The following is a 17696-nucleotide window of genomic DNA, read 5'->3' as shown; positions in this document are numbered from 1 at the left end:
ATTAACTTTAATTTGTTAACTTTTCCGCTTCGGACCATTTCATTGGTCATTTTTTTCTTTCATGAATAAGGTCCAAGATTTAGAATTAAAGCTAGGCTACTTGTAAAATGTTTTTTCTATTTAATAATAGGTCTCTGGCGAAAGTTGACTTCACTTACATCATATTCTACGTTGTCTTAAAACTTTTGATGGGTTATTTGCACAATTTATGATGGCATAGCAGTCAAAACAGGACAAATGAGAAAATAGTGACAAAAATTCTGGACCAATAGCAAATTCTGGACCTTTGTTAGTGGGGGGGTAGGTCTTTCGAACCTCCCCCTGGCTACGGGCCTGCTCTATTAAGCATAATATTTTGCAATAGGAATACAATTTCGCCAGATGACTTGAATAGCTCTATTTGGAAATAATTAATAAGAGTAGATTGATTGCATTCATTCTGTAGGGGAGTGATTCAAGCATTAAATATAATAAATAGAGTAGATTAATACAAGTGAGCAAAGGGAAAAGGGAAATAAACAGTGCTGGAAAGCGTAATGCCGGAATCACACCAAACAAGAAATTAAATATTCTTAAGTATAAATGACATACAAAAAACACACAAATACAAGTGAACTATCAGAGCGTGGTGTGAATACCACATGGAATCGCCTCAACTGTGATACAGTCCAAGTTCAAATAATTGAACTCAATGAAAAACTTGTGAGAAAAACATCCATCAGGTAAATTAGAGCAAGTGGCATGACGCTCTGCATTGGGTGTGAACCCCTAGCATGAAATTATTCCCTCATTTTCTTTTCGGCGTAGTCCTTTTATTAATCTAGGGTCACCACAGCAGTAAACATCCAACTTATCCAGCATGTTTTACACAGCGGATGCCCTTCCAGCTGCAACCCAACACTGGGAAACACCCATACATTGATACGAGGCGATCGTGCTACCCACTGCGCTACTGTAACGTCCTAAAAGTATTTAGCTGCATATAATAATAATAATAATAATAATAATAATAATAATAATAATATTACATATAATAATGTATTATTATTAAACATCACTCTGTTATGGTAAAACTCTGCAAATTAGCAGTCTTCTCTATTTTGTGATTCATGTTATGACCACACGTTATTGGAAAAATCTAACATTGCGATATTTTGTTTTTCTGCAATATATTTTCTGATTAGGGCTGTGCAATTAATCGAAATCGAATCGCACACTGTAAACAATGGCTGTGATTTCAACGGTAAAAATGATACAGTAAAAATCTGTAACCTGATTAACAGTATGTTTCCTTAATATATACGGTGAATAACCGTAAATTGACTTTCCCAGAATTCCCTGCATGACACATCACTTTTTATGCTTTTTGTTGACATTATTATGGATCTTTATATTTGTTTCCCCATCAGTGATGTACATTAGAGATTTATGTTACATCTAATGTTAATAAACAGTGTTTATTTTATGACTTTAATCTTATGTGTGTTACCATACTGGTGTTTAGTAGCTGTGTGAATGACACGGAGCACCTTCTATACACTCATACACTTTTCTGCTTGTGGGAAAAGTTGTTTGTGATGAGCATTGGGTCATTATGTAACTTTCTCATCTTTACACTCAATCAATAGTAATAGATCACCACCTGCATACGGCTGTGTTAACATGTCTAACTGTGTAACAAAAGATGTGTAAATTTTGGTAATTCAAAACACAGACACATCTATAAATTAATGAAATACAGTAGTTTACTGTAAAAATTTGAAATTACTTTTACGGTTGATACCGTATTTTTTTCAGTGAAATACTGTCGACCAGAGCTGCCGTTTTTTTTTACCGTAAATTTTTTAGAGTGCAATTTGAAATGTTGCAATTAGTTAAATCGCAAGAGGTTGCGATATAAAATATATATGTATACAAAAATAACGAATAACATCTTTAAAACCAGTCCGCAATGCTTCAGAAAATGAAACATGCTAGACTTTCTGGGATGGTGTCGTGAGGCATCGCAGACATGGTATCGGCTGTTGTGAACTACGCCACATTACACGAGAAGAAACGATTGAATCTTGTGTCACAACATCCATTTGTCGATTACGACTTTCCAAGACACCCTATGTCAAGGAAATCATGCCAAAATCGTGTGATCATCTGACCGGGGTTTTTTAACTAGCCAACTGAGTGAGCACACTTTCGTTCTGTCCTATCAGAGTTGGGCAACTGAACTTCGCCCACAATAAAAAAAATTAAAAAAAGAAAACAAACAGGAAATCGCTGACAAGCAGGATTATGTCGTCTGCTGCTTTAGAAGCATTAATAGATTAATTAATTTCAAAGGAAATCTGCATTTGTAATATGGGAATATTCTGATTTCAGTCACAGACACCGAACAAAAACAGGTCATTTTTAAGAATTCTGTCGCAGAATTGTTGACACGGCTTAAAGATTATTGAGCTGAAGCTTGAATTAAATTAAAATCAGCTTGAAGCCTGAATCAAAATCGCAAATCTCAATATTTGTCAAAATAAATAAATAAATAAAAATTAATACATTTTAACATTTAAAAAAATTTTAAAAATAATAAAAATCCCAGTTAGATATTTTCCCCAAATCGCAGAACCCTAATTCCAATATAAATATAATTTCAGCTGATGATTTAGATAGCTCCATTGGAAAAGATTTCATTCATTTAGATAGATTGGGATGATCAAGTATTTTTCTATGCAATGCATTTGCATAAATTATAATAAATTACAAGCATATATAAATACAACAGAGCAAAGATAAAAGTGAAATAAACAGCGCTTTATGGTTTTCTGGGGAGTCAGACAGTATTCAGGGACAGAAATCAAACATTGAATAACATGTTCATCATTGTAGAATTTATTTAAAAAAACCAAGATTTATTATGTTTATTTTTAGTCTTTAATAAATAATCTAATCCTGCCATGTGACTATTGCTGATACACGCATTGCGATGTCGATGCTCAAAGATATATTGTGCATCCCTAACTCATGTTTTTTGTATTTTCCCCTGTTTATTTATGCTTCTGAATTGCCTTATGAGATCTTGATCTTTCGCTAGTTTCACTAGTTTTAACCTTTTAAGTTTGAAAAAGTGACTTTTATGAACATTTGTAATAGTTTGCAGTCCTATATTGTCTGGGTTGGTGTTGTATATTATGCTACAAAAACCTTGTAATGAATTGTAATAACTTGACTTCTAGTTGATCATTTGTAAAAGTGGCAGAAGGTGGATTTTTCCCATGAATCATATGTTGAGCAGCATCCCAATCATCACAAATACTGCAGAAGACCTACTGGAACCCGCATGGACCCAAGATTCTCAGAGAAATCTGTCAAGTTTGGTGAAGGAAAAATCATGGTTTGAGGTAACATTCAGTATGGGGCCATGCGAGAGATCTGCAGAGTGGATGGCAACATCAACAGCCTGAGGTATCAAGACATTTGTGCTGCCCATTACATTACAAACCACAGGAGAGGGCAAATTCTTCAGCAGGATAGCGCTCCTCATACTTCAGCCTCCACATCAAAGATTCTGAAAGCAAAGAAGGTCAAGGGGCTCCAGGATTGGCCAGCCCAGTCACCAGAAATTAACATTATTGAGCATGTCTGGAGTAAGATGGAGGAGGAGGAATTGAAGATGAATCCAAAGAGTCTTGATGAACTCTGGGAGTCCTGCAAGAACGCTTTCTTTGCCATTCCAGATGACTTTATTAATCAGTGATTTGAGTCATTGCAGAGATGTATGGATGCAGTCCTCCAAGCTCATGATGGAGTCAGACACAATATTCATTCTGTTTCCACTGCAGCAAGACCACATATTCTATACTGGACATTATTTCTGTTCAGTGACGAGACTTTAGTCTAAGCACAGTCAGACCTTACTGTCCTAATGAAATCATTCAAAATCAAGGCATGATCATATTTTATTGTGCTCAAATAAGCGTAATCTAGAGGCCTTTGCCTTTCATATAAGCCCCTTCTGATACCAAATCATCAACTAGAAGCCAAGTTATTATTTGCTGTTCCTAAAACTTGGATAGGTGACTTTTGTCAGATAGTGTATATCAATGTTTTATAAACCTTGTTTAGCCTTCAGATCACTTAATATAAGTGTTAAATTCACTTTGAGGAAAAAGTCATTACAAATTTCATTACTGCTTATTAGCTGCAGCTGTTACGCTTGCTAGGTGGTGAGATCAGTCCTTTCTAGGCTAGATTGTCTCATTTCAAAACGCTCAGTTCGGCCTGTGTTGACTTCAAAGGACTCACCTTGGAAGTCTACATCCTTCGGAGGATGCATCCTCTGAAATGAGACTCAGATAGTCTTTAATGGAGAATAAAAGTTGTTTTTAACCCAGACATTTAAAAAGAAACATGTTTTAGAGCAGTGGTCACAATACCGTGATATTTTTAATCCAAGTTTATCACACCGTCAGAATCTTACGCCCATGCCTAGCGCTAAAATGAGGCGAGCAAAAGCTAGTTGTGCAGACGCCTTTAACCCCTCTTTAGCCCATGTTGAACACTCCCTCCACCATAACAAAGAGCCCAGCTGCCCTCCTTCTGAAACGGGCCGAGATCGGAGCCCCATCCACGCCTCCACATCAGCACACACACACAAACACAGGGGCCCCAAAACATTCCCAGCCTCACCATAGCAACAGCACAGCAACACACATTGTCATGGAGATCAGGGGACCCAGGGATACGTGGGGGTTTGGGGAGAGCTGGACCTTGGCCTTATTCATGCTATAGTGTCAGCGAGCAACTCAACGTTACACAGAGACCAGGTCATCAATCTTATCCTACTCGGCCCACTATACAGCTCGCCTATGATTTAAAGCTCGGAGAAACTCTTGTGAGCATTTCTTGGTGAGGAAATATATTCTGCTAAGTCTAGATCGATGGCAAACTCTCGTTCTCCTACAGGAGAGCGAATGCAAACAGATGGCAAGAAATGAAGCCAGATCTCAAGAAACCTGTAAACAATGGCAACCCTCTGTTAGGGCTGGCTGATACACACATATATATATATACTAGGCATGGGACGATAACCGTTTTTAAGGTACACCGTGGTTTGGAAAAGTCAAGGTTTTAAAACCACCAAAATTTTCAGCTATACCGTTCCCATGACCTTATTCTCCACGTACAAGCAGCCATTTGAATCTTTTGGTTTGAGACTTCCGCTCTCATTCACTTCCATTCATTTTTAGACGTTAAAAACTGCTCGTTATGCTGCTTGATGTTGCGAACTGATATTTTCTTATTATATTATTGTGCTTTGTCTGTATAGTCAAGAACACGCTTGCTTGTAGAGCAAGTAGTCTGACCATTTCCTGCTGTTTATTATTCCGGTAGTCATTTCTCCTATAGGCGACCGAATCGGAACAACCGCAAAAATGAGCACACTTCCGCATCGCAGAAAAAGGTCAATATGCAAGTTTGATTGTTTTTTACATTTTGTTTTAAGATTTTTTTTAGGACAACAGTATCTCCAGCAGAAAAAGATCTCCAAACATGCCTTTTCAAGTTGAAAGAAATCAGTGTTTTTGAAACTAATAAAGGTAGCAGAAGTTCAATTCAATTCAGCTTTATTTGTATCGCGCTTATACAATGTAGATTGTGTCAATGCAGCTTCACATAAAGGGTCACAGTAAATAGGAACAGTGTAGTTCAGTTCAGTGTTTAAGTTCAGTTCAGTTTAGCTCAGTTCAGTGTGGTTTAATAATCACTACTGAGAGTCCAAACACTGAAGAGCAAATCCAACGATGCACAGCTCTACAGATCCCGCTATAGAAGTCGATGATTCATTTGAATCATTTAACCTGACGTGTTTACTGCTCCAAAATATCTTAAAAGTTTCTCAAAATAAAATATATTGTGTTCAATGGGGGGAAAAGGTTTGTTTTTTACCCAGACATTTAAAAAAATAATATATTTTATAGGTGTAATCACAATACCGTAAAACCGTAACATCGTGATATTTTTATCTAAGGTTATCATACCGTTAGAATCTTATACCGGTCCGTGCCTACTATATACATGCACAGATATACAGTTGAAGCTAGAATTATTAGACCTCCTGAATTATTATTCCTCCTGTATTTCAGTTTATTACAGATTTCTTCAACACATTTCTAAACATAATATTTTTAATAACTTATCTCTAATATCTGATTTATTCTCTCTTTGCCATGATGACAGTAAATAATATTAGACTAGACATTCTTCAAGATACTTCCATACAGCTTAAAGTGACATTTAAAGGCTTAACTAGGTTAACTAGGGTAAAGTTAGAATAATTAGGCAAGTTATTGTTTAACGATGGTTTATTTTGTAGACAATCCAAAACAAATATTGCTTTAGGTAATAGGACGGTAACTTGCATTAGCGGTGGCTGAGCATTTATTTCCTGTCTGTAACCCTTTTCCAAAGTCATCTGGTTAAATACTCTGTTAAAGAGCCCCTATTTGGGTTTGGTTTGGTCATATTTTGGTTTTGGGGTCTCCAACAACAGTCTAATATGCATGCAAGGTCAAAAAACACTTAAATTGTCTAATAATATGCATTTATTTTTACCTAATTATCCCAACGACTCCCATATGAATTGTTCCGCGATTCATTTGTTCCCAAACCCCTCCTCAGCGCGAATCTAATCTGCGCTGATTGGACCGATGACCCAGTCTATTGCGACAGGTCGGCTGCGTTCAGCGCGAGACAGAGAGGAATGCCCACCATGCCTACAGTATGAAGTTGCAGAAAGTATGTGAGAGCCCAATGCAGGAATGCAATAAAGCAATGCAGTTAAACACCAGCATATTACTCTACACTTAACCCTAACCCCAATTAATAACAACGACACACATTCAGTTTTAATCCACACAGTGGCAAAAGTTAAATTATTTTGAAAATTGACCGCACCACGTGTGTGTAGGAACAGCTAATAGTAGCCATAGCAAAGACACGAGGATCACGAGTTCAGAAACGCATTTAAATCGGTAAAGGAAGAAGACGCGTTGCGTTTTCAACGTAGTTTTGGACCCAATATGTGAACAGCCCCATACAGATTTAACCTGAGAGATACAGTACAAGCACTGATCTATAATCGATATTTGATTACAAGCTTTGCGGGCCGATTACAACCTATAACACACAATTAAACACATATTTTGTAAACTGCACAAAACGAGGCAAGATTTTAATCACACTTACATGTTATGATCTGGAGGAAGAAGTAACTGGTCCATATGAACTGTAAAGGTTACTGACAAAGTCCTTATCAAAGTCTGACAAAGTCCCATAGTCTCTGCTGCTCCTTCAATAGCAAACAGCCAATGAATCCCGCATTGCTGTGTACGTTACTGTATCAATCATCAGAAAAATGACAGGAGCAAACGCAGCACTAGATTGGCTATACTGTGGTATTGTTGTGAAAATAAACTTCAACCCTTTATTCCCCGCAGCCGAATCTCCATCTGTCAGTGATCGCCATCTATTCCAGTCATGATCAGTCCTGTGGTCCCCCGTTCCCCACTAGTGTCTGAAGGGAAAGAGCGTTCACATTTTACCGGATCTGGAACTACATATTTGGTGATGTATCGTATCGACGTCGAACCGATCAAACAAAAGATCCGAACCCAACTCATTTATTCGACTCTGAGTTGACTATTTCGTTAAAGAATCAATAGTTTTAAACAAGGTTCGCTTTCAGATTTAAAGCTGGATGTTTTCATGCACTTAGTGCTGTGTTACACACTGCATGAAGGCTCATTTTCAAAAACCCATAATAGGGGCTCTTTAAATATGGTAAAAGGATGGTATCATGTATTAGCTGTGGCTAAATGTTTACTTACTGCTGAATGATATAAGGGAAGGCCCTTTTTCTTTTGTCACTTTTTCTCCTGTTTAAAGGATAGTCAAGGAGGGTAGAATTGTTGTTTTATTTACAGAACTTTATTTTTGGTTTAGGTAAGAGATCCTATATTAGGTAGCGTACTTTGTTTTGGCCTTTCGTTCCTTTACCACATTTGTTTTTGGAAATATTTATGTTTAATAAATCTGTTACCCCTTTTCGGCAACTTGGCCTGTGTGTGTGCGCTTGGGGAGCAGGAATGGGGACTCCAGGTATAGACGGTCATCTTTATCTTTACGTGCGTAGCGCGGTGCTTCCGCTACATAAGAAGGGGGCTAAAAATATTGAGCTTAAAAAGTTTATAAAAAAAATTAAAACTGCTTTTATTCTAGCTGAAATAAAACAAATAAGATTTTCTCCAGAAGAAAAAATATTATCAGACATACTGTGAAAATTTCCTTGCTCTGTTAAACATCATTTGGGAAATTTAAAAAAAGAAAAATATTTCGACTTCAACTGTAGATGTACATATACAGTAGTCAACCTTTGAAGTGAGGGGCAGCATGGGGGCGCAGTGGGTAGCGCTGTCACCTCACAGCACAGTTGTCATTTCTGTGCGGAGTTTGCATGTTCTCCCCGTGTTGGCGTGGGTTTCCTCCGGGTGCTCCGGTTTCCCCCACAGTCCAAACACATCGGCTTTAGACAGACAAAAAGGGTTTTATACAAAACTTTTTTTGCAGCGCACTCTTTCTGAAGCAAAAATAGATATACTTACCTCATCTGACTTCTGATATTTGGGAAACTATAATGCTGTGTTCACACTAGACACGGAACGCGCGTCAAGCGTGAGTGATTTACATGTTAAGTCAATGCAATGACGCGAATAGATATCCTGCGATGCGATACACGCGAATGGCGTGAAGCGAATTGCGCAAATGGCGCGAAATGAAAAATCTAAACTTCAGCGCACATTCGCGCCGCGTTAACCAATCAGGAGCTTTCTCTTGTGTGGGTGTGATCATGATGTAATGCCTGTTGTTGGTTTCCCGGGGAAGAATCCTCCAGCCTACACTGACAACAGTTCATCAAACTGGGCTTGGCTCAGTCAGAAGTACCGCTGAAAGATTCCATCATCCAGGTTAAGTTTCTGGAGGAGTTTATGAGCTCTCAGAGCTGGCTGCACCTCTGTAAGGATCTACAGGACTCAGACACTGCTCCAAACGAATCGATGCTGTTTTTCAGCCTTCATAAAGCACAAAAACACAGCTATTTTCTCAATAAAATGCACGTTAGCCATTAAGCAACGAAGCTACAGTCAACGGGCAGACAGAAGCCCTGCCCATGACGCGAATCCGCGTCTGTTCTGAAGTGAATTCGAATGAAGCGGATTTTCACGCGAGAATAAAGCGAGTAAAATCAAATGTTCACGCAATAGCGCAATTTATCCGCGCGTTCTGTGTCTGGTGTGAACACAGCATAAGGGGTCATTCTTTCATTCATTTTACTTCAGCTTAGTGCCTTATTTATCAGGGGTCGTCACAGCGGAATGAAACGCCAACTATTCCAGCAGATGTTTTACGCAGCGGATGCCCTTCTAGCTGCAACCCAGTACTGGGAAACACCCATACACGCTCACATTCACACACTCATACACTATGGCCAATTTAGCTTACCCAATACACCTATAGCGCATGTGTTTGGACTGTTGGGGGAAACCGGAGCACTCGGAGGAAACCCACACCAACACAGGTAGAACATGCAAACTCCACACAGAAATACTAACTGGCCCAACCAGGACTCAAACCAGTGACCTTCTTGCTGTGAGGCTACAGTGCTAAACACTGAGCCACTGTGCAGTCTTATAAGGGGTCAATTCTTTCTTTTTTACATTTTTCTGAACTGTACCTTAATCACGACCTATGGTGTGACAAGAAAAACAACTCTTAAATACATACAAACAGAATGAGAGCAGTTTAATCTTCATTATTGGACACTTGTCTTCATATAGTGCTTTGTATATGAAATACTGAATTTTTAGATTTTTTTTATTTCTCTTTTTTGATATTTTTCTATAATTTGGGGTGTCACACCAAAGAACAACAAACCTTAATAATTGTATACTCTCAGAAACAAAGGTACAACATCTGTCACTGGGGCGGTAACTTTTCAAATGGTGCATTTTATACTTTACAGCTGCGCATTAGTACCTTTATGGCCTGTTTCCACTGAGTGGTGCGGTTCGGTTTGGTACTCTTTTATGGCTGTTTCCACTGTCAAAAGGTACCTAAAAGCGAACCGTACCACTTTTTGGGCACCCTTAGGAAAGGTTACCTAGCACGACAAAAGTGTATCAAAAGGCAGAGCTAGACGCACAGCTGAACGCTATTGGTTTACAGAGATACGTCATTCACGATTACACAAGCAGAAGAATGAAAACAAAGAAACCGCCATTTTTAAATACACATTACATCGTAATACTATATGTATAATGAGCCATGGTCGACCCGAGCTCAAGCAAACCTTGTCGTTGTCTTGATGAAAACCACAAAGCCAAGAAGAACAAAATCTGCCATGTCCTGTTTTTTGTTTAACGAGGCCGTCTAAACGTGCGAGCGCTTTCACTTTTTTTCCAGGGAGCTCGCGGTCGCTCCTGTGCGCGTCTATATTTTGAAATAACGAACTTCTTGAGCTAATGATAATAACGAACATGTAATTATTAAAGTGCTTCAGACATCCGATCCTTTCAGAAACAGACAAACACGAGAGTGAAGCGCGAAAAACAAAGGAGAAGCCAGAAAAAACAAGGGAGCGAATGATTTTTTCACCAACCTAAATCATGAACAAACTGCCATGTTCAACTATTATCATCACCTTTTGGACTATTATAAACTCAGAATGACAGAATTACTCTCTAACAGAGGTTGCACGTGCTGCTGAAGATTAAAGACACAGATGAGAGGTTTGCTCTGACTGTGAGCTCTACGTTTCGTGTAGTTTATGAAGCCGGCGCCAATAGGCTAGTGGTTAAGTGCACCGACATATAGCACCCTGGTGCTCACGGCGACCTAAGTTCGATTACTGGCTCGAGGTCCTTTGCCGACCCTTCCCATCTCTCTGCTCCCAATACTTTCCTGTCCATAACCTCCACAATCCTGTCCAAATCAATGTAATTAATAATTAAGTATTAAAAAATAAATTACAGCTTCTAAGTTCGGTTCATCAAAACCAAAAGTTTCTTGCACTGCTGTTTCTGTAATAAATGAGAAGCAAATCACTTTTTGGCTGATCCAAAAAAAACATTATTTGATCAGAACCGTAAGATTTGTGATCCGTTACATCACTTTTTATTTCTGAAAGTACTTCCAAAAAAGTTAAATATGCAAAATTTAGAGACAAAAACTAAACATCTGTAGTTCCTGTTTTTAAAAGTATATGGATTAAAAAATGACTGCCATTTACTAAAATAGCCACTGGTAAAATTAGACCTGATGTATTTATTAATTTTTATGATTTACTTTTCACTTATAAGAGCTGTAATTTACTAAACTATGCTTTAGAGACAGTTTTGAGATTTGGTCCAAAAATGTAAAAAAAAATAAATAAATAATAATGATTATAATTCATAACACAGCAGTTTTTATAACAAGAGGTCCAGGGAAGATATTAAACTATTTTTTGCATTTCAAATTATGTGAAATTAGGGCTGGGCGATATGGCAAAAAAGTAATCTCGATAATTATTTTCCATATTGAATGATAACGATATACAATTCGATATTCAAAGTTTTTAATGCTTCCAGGTTTAAACGAGTACCCCAACAATTTTCGGTGGCCAAAAATTCGATACATTTCTAATATCAACACACTTTCAGATTCCCACTGTTGCACATTTCTGCTGTGAAAAAAATGTAAAAACAAAAATTAGTAACAGCAGTTTTTATAACAAGAGGTCCGGGGAAGATTTTAAACTATTTATTGCATTTCAAATTATGTGAAATTAGGGCTGGGCGATATGGCAAAAAAGTAATCTCGATAATTATTTTCCATATTGAATGATAACGATATATAATTCGATATTCTATATAGTTTTTAATGCTTCCAGATTTAAAGGAGTACCCCAACAATGACTGAAGACACAAAAATTAGAGGGTCTATTAAATGGCATAACATATTTTCAGCTGATAAATTTTCGGTGGCCAAAAATTCGGTACATATCTAATATCAACACACTTTCAGATTGCCATTGTTGCACATTTCTGCTGTGTGATTGGCTCTTAGATCAATATAGAGAAAAAAAAAAGTCCAGAGCTTATCATTGTTTTGACATAACTCATATTGCGATTCAGTTTAATATCGTTTATCGGCCCTGCCCTATGTGAACACTAATTATATTCATTTTTGTTTTGTGTAACAGTGAAAATGCAATGTCACGTCAACAACCGATTTACGCATGCATGTATACATAATGGATGTGCTGCCTGTGTAATATCTAAATATCTTTGGAAATAATGCAGAATTTATTTTTGGCCAATTATCCTGCTTCTGGTGACACGGTGGCTCAGTGGTTAGCAGCACTGTCGGCTCATAGCAAGAAGGTCACTGGTTCGAGTCCCAGCTGGGTCAATTGGCATTTCTGTGTGGAGTTTGCATGTTCTCCCTGTGTTGGCATGGGTTTCCTCCAGGTCCAAACACATGTGCTATAGGGGAATTAAATAAACTAAACTGGCCGTAGCGTATGTGTGTTAATGAGAGTGTATGGATGTTTCCCAGGAAGAGGATCCTTCTTCCTATCCTAAATACCATGAAAATATGAATAGGATGTTAAATGAACGTGAATATCACAGTTATTAACGTTTACAAACTTTTGCATGGAAGTGATCATCAGCATATGATTCTTGCTCTAAATATGCCTGATGATTTTTGTTGTTGTTGTTGTTGTTTTATAAACTACTGATGCATTTAATGGCATTTTACTGTTCTGTAAATAAAGGCAAAATGTATAATTTTATTCAATAAAACCGTAAACATTCAAATGAAGCTAATTACACATGTTGTTTTAATAGTTCTAAACCTTTTTTCATCTTTGCCACATTTTTGTTTTCATAAAACTGCCTCCTAATTCTTTAAAAAATGACTTGTGTCAATTGGCCAGCCCTACGGTCCATAAAGCAAGCAGATGTGGGCAGAACTGTGACAGAGGAACAGACCCAATGTTTTGGCATGGTTCTGACTGGGATAGCACTGCTCTGGAGTCCCAGATGTCCTGCTGTTGAGGCTCAAGAGCATAATGCACTGAAGTGTGCAAGATCTACAGAGACGCCACCTGGCCAATGCAAAGCCCCGGTGACCCTTCCCCTGCCGCTCATTAATAAAGGCCACCCTCAGTTTCAGAAAAACAGCTAAATCAAGAAGTTTTGCTTTAGCAATGAGGGCTAATATATATATATATATATATATATATATATATATATATATATATATATATATATATATATATATATACACATACATATACATATATATATATATATATATATATATATAATATATATATATATATATATATATATATATATATATATATACATACATACATACATACATACATACATACATACATACATACATACATACATACATACATACATACATACATACATACATACATACATACATACATACATACATACATACATACATACATATATATATATATATATATATATATATATATATAAAGATGTGTCTTATGTACACATAACCAAACCTATACTTTTTATTTAAAAAAAAACAAAAGAAAAATTCCACCAAATGATAAAAAGTGACATGAGTGAACTTTTAGGCTCAAGTGTTACTAAAATTTAAAAAATGATTGTTTTCAAACAGGTTTCCCAAACACCCTCTGCTATTGGTCAGTCCAATTGATCAGTCCCGCCTCAAACTCACACCAATGGTTGAGTCCATGTTAGCATCAGTGTTTCAGCCTACAGATTGCATATTAGACTGAGATCGATTATAAGTATTTACATCACAAGCTCAGCTTTAATGCATTAAATATTCAGCAAAATTTGGCATGGAAAAGAAAAAGGGAAATCACTGACTACTGGCTGCAATTAAAATCCACACCTATAAAGATAATTTTTTAAATTAGACTTTAGCAAAGTTTATTGATACATGCTGCTAAACTCAGATTTAAGTCTGATGATCTCAAATAAAAATATCAAGAGCAATCAAAAAATTACATCTGTGATTTCAGTAAAAAAAAAACACGTTTTAGAAAGTTTTATTAGTGCAACACAACAAAGCAAATATCTAAATTGATCAATCTATTTCTTACATTGCATCTTTAACAAATTTACAATGTTTTGTAAATGTTACATGGATAGAATCTAATCAAAGTATACTGCAGAATCCAGGCAGCTTTTATCCATCTTGATATAAATCATTTATCTGCTCATATCCTTGTGGATATATAGTGTTAATGGAGGTGAAATTGGTAACACTGAACCGAGCCACATTTTAGCAGGATCAATAAAGACCCCTGGGGGTCACTTTCCCCTGCTGCATCTGCTGAAGGCGGGATTCAACCTCCTATCTTCCCACGACCCCTGACCTGAGACAATATCCCTGCTTCCCTGCATCATTTTCCCCCTTTATCGCCAGTCTGTGTAACTTATCTCCAGGTATCACCTAATAACGTACATTCTGACCAAACTTTACACTGTTTTCTTTCAAAATGATACAGTGTTTCCTTTTAGAACACTGACTTTAAGATGTCATTAGAGAATGTTACAATGTATCCATACGGACGGCTATGGAACACACAATCTATCAAGTGTGTCACATTAGAATGCATTTCTTTGGAAGGCTATACAATGATACAATGTATCATTTTAGAACGATACAAGTGTGTAGTTTAGAAAGTATTCCTTTGTGAGGCTATAACCCGTTACAATGTATCATTTTAGAAGGATACAAGTGTGTCACATTTAGAATGTATTCCTTTGGAAGGCTTTAAAACAATACAATGTGTCATTTTAGAACGGTACAAGTGTGTAGTTTAGAAAGTATTCCTTCGCAAGGCTATAACCCGTTACAATGTATCTTTTTAGAAGGATACAAGTGTGTCACATTTAGAATGTATTCCTTTGGAAGGCTTTAAAACAATACAATGTATCATTTTAGAACGGTACAAGCGTGTGATTTAGAACGTATTCCTTTGGAAGGCTATAAAAACGTTACTATGTATCATTTTAGAATGAACCTATGTGTCACATCAGTGCCTCGTGCGGTAAACGGCAAACATTATGTCATTCATAAATTTGTAAACAACTTAAAAGATCCAAACCCACCAGCGCCAGATGGTCCCGGCTCCATCCCATCCACTGAGCCCCTAAGGGTTCACCAAAGTCCAGATACTCGATCGCCACGACGCCTGGCCCTGCAGGCTGGAAGCGTCCCCGACTTCCAGCCTCCTTCCCTGGGCGAGCGGGATCTTCTGCGCCGCCGCTGCTGGAGCCCCCAAACCCGCAGGAGTTGAGAGAGAAACAAAAGCTCCGTAGTTCCTTTTCGTATTGACCCGCTCCTCCGTGCACTTTCGTCCGTGGCTGGTCGGGCTGCTGTGCGTCGGGTTGTTGTGTCTCCTGCTCTCCGTTCAAGCAGGATTCACCAGCGAAACAAAACGCTCGACCCGTCCGTCACCCCCCTCAGACCGAGCGAGCGCCCGTTTCTTCTTCTTCTTCGTCTTCTTCTTCTCCTCCCACTGCTGAGATTCTTGCCTGGAACTGGTCTGTTTTGTGTTCGCCCTCTAGTGTGCGCTTAAAATTCACACTATGTTCATTTTTTAGTGCGAACAGGAACCCAAGCGCACTGCATACTACACACTACACTACATAGGCAGGTTTACTAACTGCCTGTGTTCGAAATCGCTTCGAAAAAGGGGTTTAAAAACAAACAAAAAACAGGAAAATAAACATTGAGAGTACAATTACAAGCTAAATTACAATAAAACTAAATAAATAAATGTAAGAATTATTAATATTGGTGAAATTTAGATTACTATTGATTTATAAAGGGCAGCACTGTGGCTCAGTGGTTAGCACTGTCACCTCACAGCAAGAAGGTCGCTGGTTTGAGTCCCAGCTTGGTCAGTTGGCATTTCTGTGTGGAGTTTGCATGTTCTCCCTGTGTTGATGTGGGTGCTCCGGTTTCCCCCACAGTCCAAACACATGCGGTATAGGGGAATTGCATAAACTAAATTGGCCCAAAGTGTATGAGTGTATGTAAGAGGGTGTGGGTTTTTCCCAGTACTGGGTTGCAGCTGGAAGGGCATCCACTGTGTAAAACATATGTTAGCGGTTTATTATGCTGTGGCGACCCCTAATGATAAAGGGACTAAGCTGAAGGAAAATGAATGAATGAATAATACAGGACGAACTGAAACACAAGCACACTGCATAGGCTACTGACTGGCTGTCAAAGTCACTTCCTGTTTAGTGCACTACATGGACTGAGTGAGATGAACTGCAACCAAAAATGGCAGACATGAGGTTTTTTTTAATTATCAAGGAATATATAATTAAAAAGTAAAGACAGAGAGAGCAAAACTGAACAAGAGCTTAAAAAATAAAAATAAAACTCTGCGCCAGTAACCTAGTGGTACTGCGAGCTGACATTCTAGCACCAACGTGCACACGGTGACCTGAGTTTAATTCCCGGCTCAAGGTCCTTAGCCAATCCTTCCCCTCTTTCTGCTCCCAATGCTTTCCTGTCTGAATTCTCTACTGTCCTATCATAATAAAGGTGAAACCCCCCCCCCCAAAAAAATAAAACAACAGAAAAACAAAACTTCAGAGGATAACTACAATTAAAATAAATAAATAAATAAATAAATAAATAAATAAATAAATAAATAAATAAATCCACCAATTATTAATATTATATTTTTCAAGTAGATAAAAAAAAAAATCTTTATTCATTCATTCATTTTTTAACTTAGTCCAGGGATGGGCAAACTTGATCCTGGAGGGCCGGTGTCCCTGCATAGTTTTGCACCAACCCTAATCAAACACACCTGCTTGTAGCTTTCTAGTGATCTTGAAGACACTAATTAGGGTGTTCAGGTGTGTTTGATTAGTGTTGGAGCAAAACTCTGCAGGGACACCGGCCCTCCAGGATCGAGTTTGCCCATGCCTGGCTTAGTCCCTTTATTCATCCGGGGGTCGCCACAACAGAATGTACCACCAACTTATCCAGCATATGTTTTATGCAGCGGATGCCCTTCCAGCTGCAACCCAACACTGGAAAACACCCATACACACTCATACACTACGGACAATTTAGCTCATTCGATTCCGCTATAGCGCTTGTGTTTGGACTGTGGGGGAAACCGGAGCACCCAAAGGAAATTCACACCAACATGGGGAAACCATACAAACAGAAATGCCAACTGACCCAGCTCGAACCAGCGATCTTCTTACTGTGAGGCGATGGTGCAAAATAAAAATGTAATTCATAATATAATATCTATTGTCTTCTTTGGTATGTACTTAAAAGCCAAAAACAAAAGCAAAAGCTATGTTTGGGAGAAGATTATTTTGTGAAATGTGTACAGAGTTTCAGAAAGATTACTACAGAAGGCACAGCAGGTTTTAAGCATATGCTTTTTAAATGTATGTGAAATTAAATATTTAATGATATATAGTTTCAGTTTCAGTTCAGTTTCAGTTTCCTTTATTTTGTCATTCAAAACATCACAATAAAATTGTAATGCAGAACGAAATTACGTTGCAACAGACCCAACAAGAACATAAAAAACCTCA

The 17696-nt window shown here is 37.8% G+C and overlaps 1 protein-coding gene across 1 annotated transcript in view; it reads right to left on the bottom strand.

The window, feature by feature from the left end:
* Positions 1-15611, bottom strand: part of ago1 (argonaute RISC component 1) — a 74151-nt gene extending 58540 nt beyond the window's left edge. Inside the window, exon 1 of the mRNA XM_056475658.1 lies at positions 15228-15611. Coding sequence (XP_056331633.1) covers positions 15228-15252 — 25 coding nt within the window. The 5' untranslated portion in view covers positions 15253-15611. The remainder of the gene's footprint in view (positions 1-15227) is intronic.
* Between the last annotated feature and the right edge of the window lie 2085 nt (positions 15612-17696).

This window comes from Danio aesculapii, chromosome 16, assembly GCF_903798145.1.
Source record: "Danio aesculapii chromosome 16, fDanAes4.1, whole genome shotgun sequence".
Classification (NCBI taxonomy): Eukaryota; Metazoa; Chordata; class Actinopteri; order Cypriniformes; family Danionidae; genus Danio; species Danio aesculapii.
Note: the sequence above shows the minus strand (reverse complement) of the source record. Positions and strands in the feature narration are given on the sequence as shown.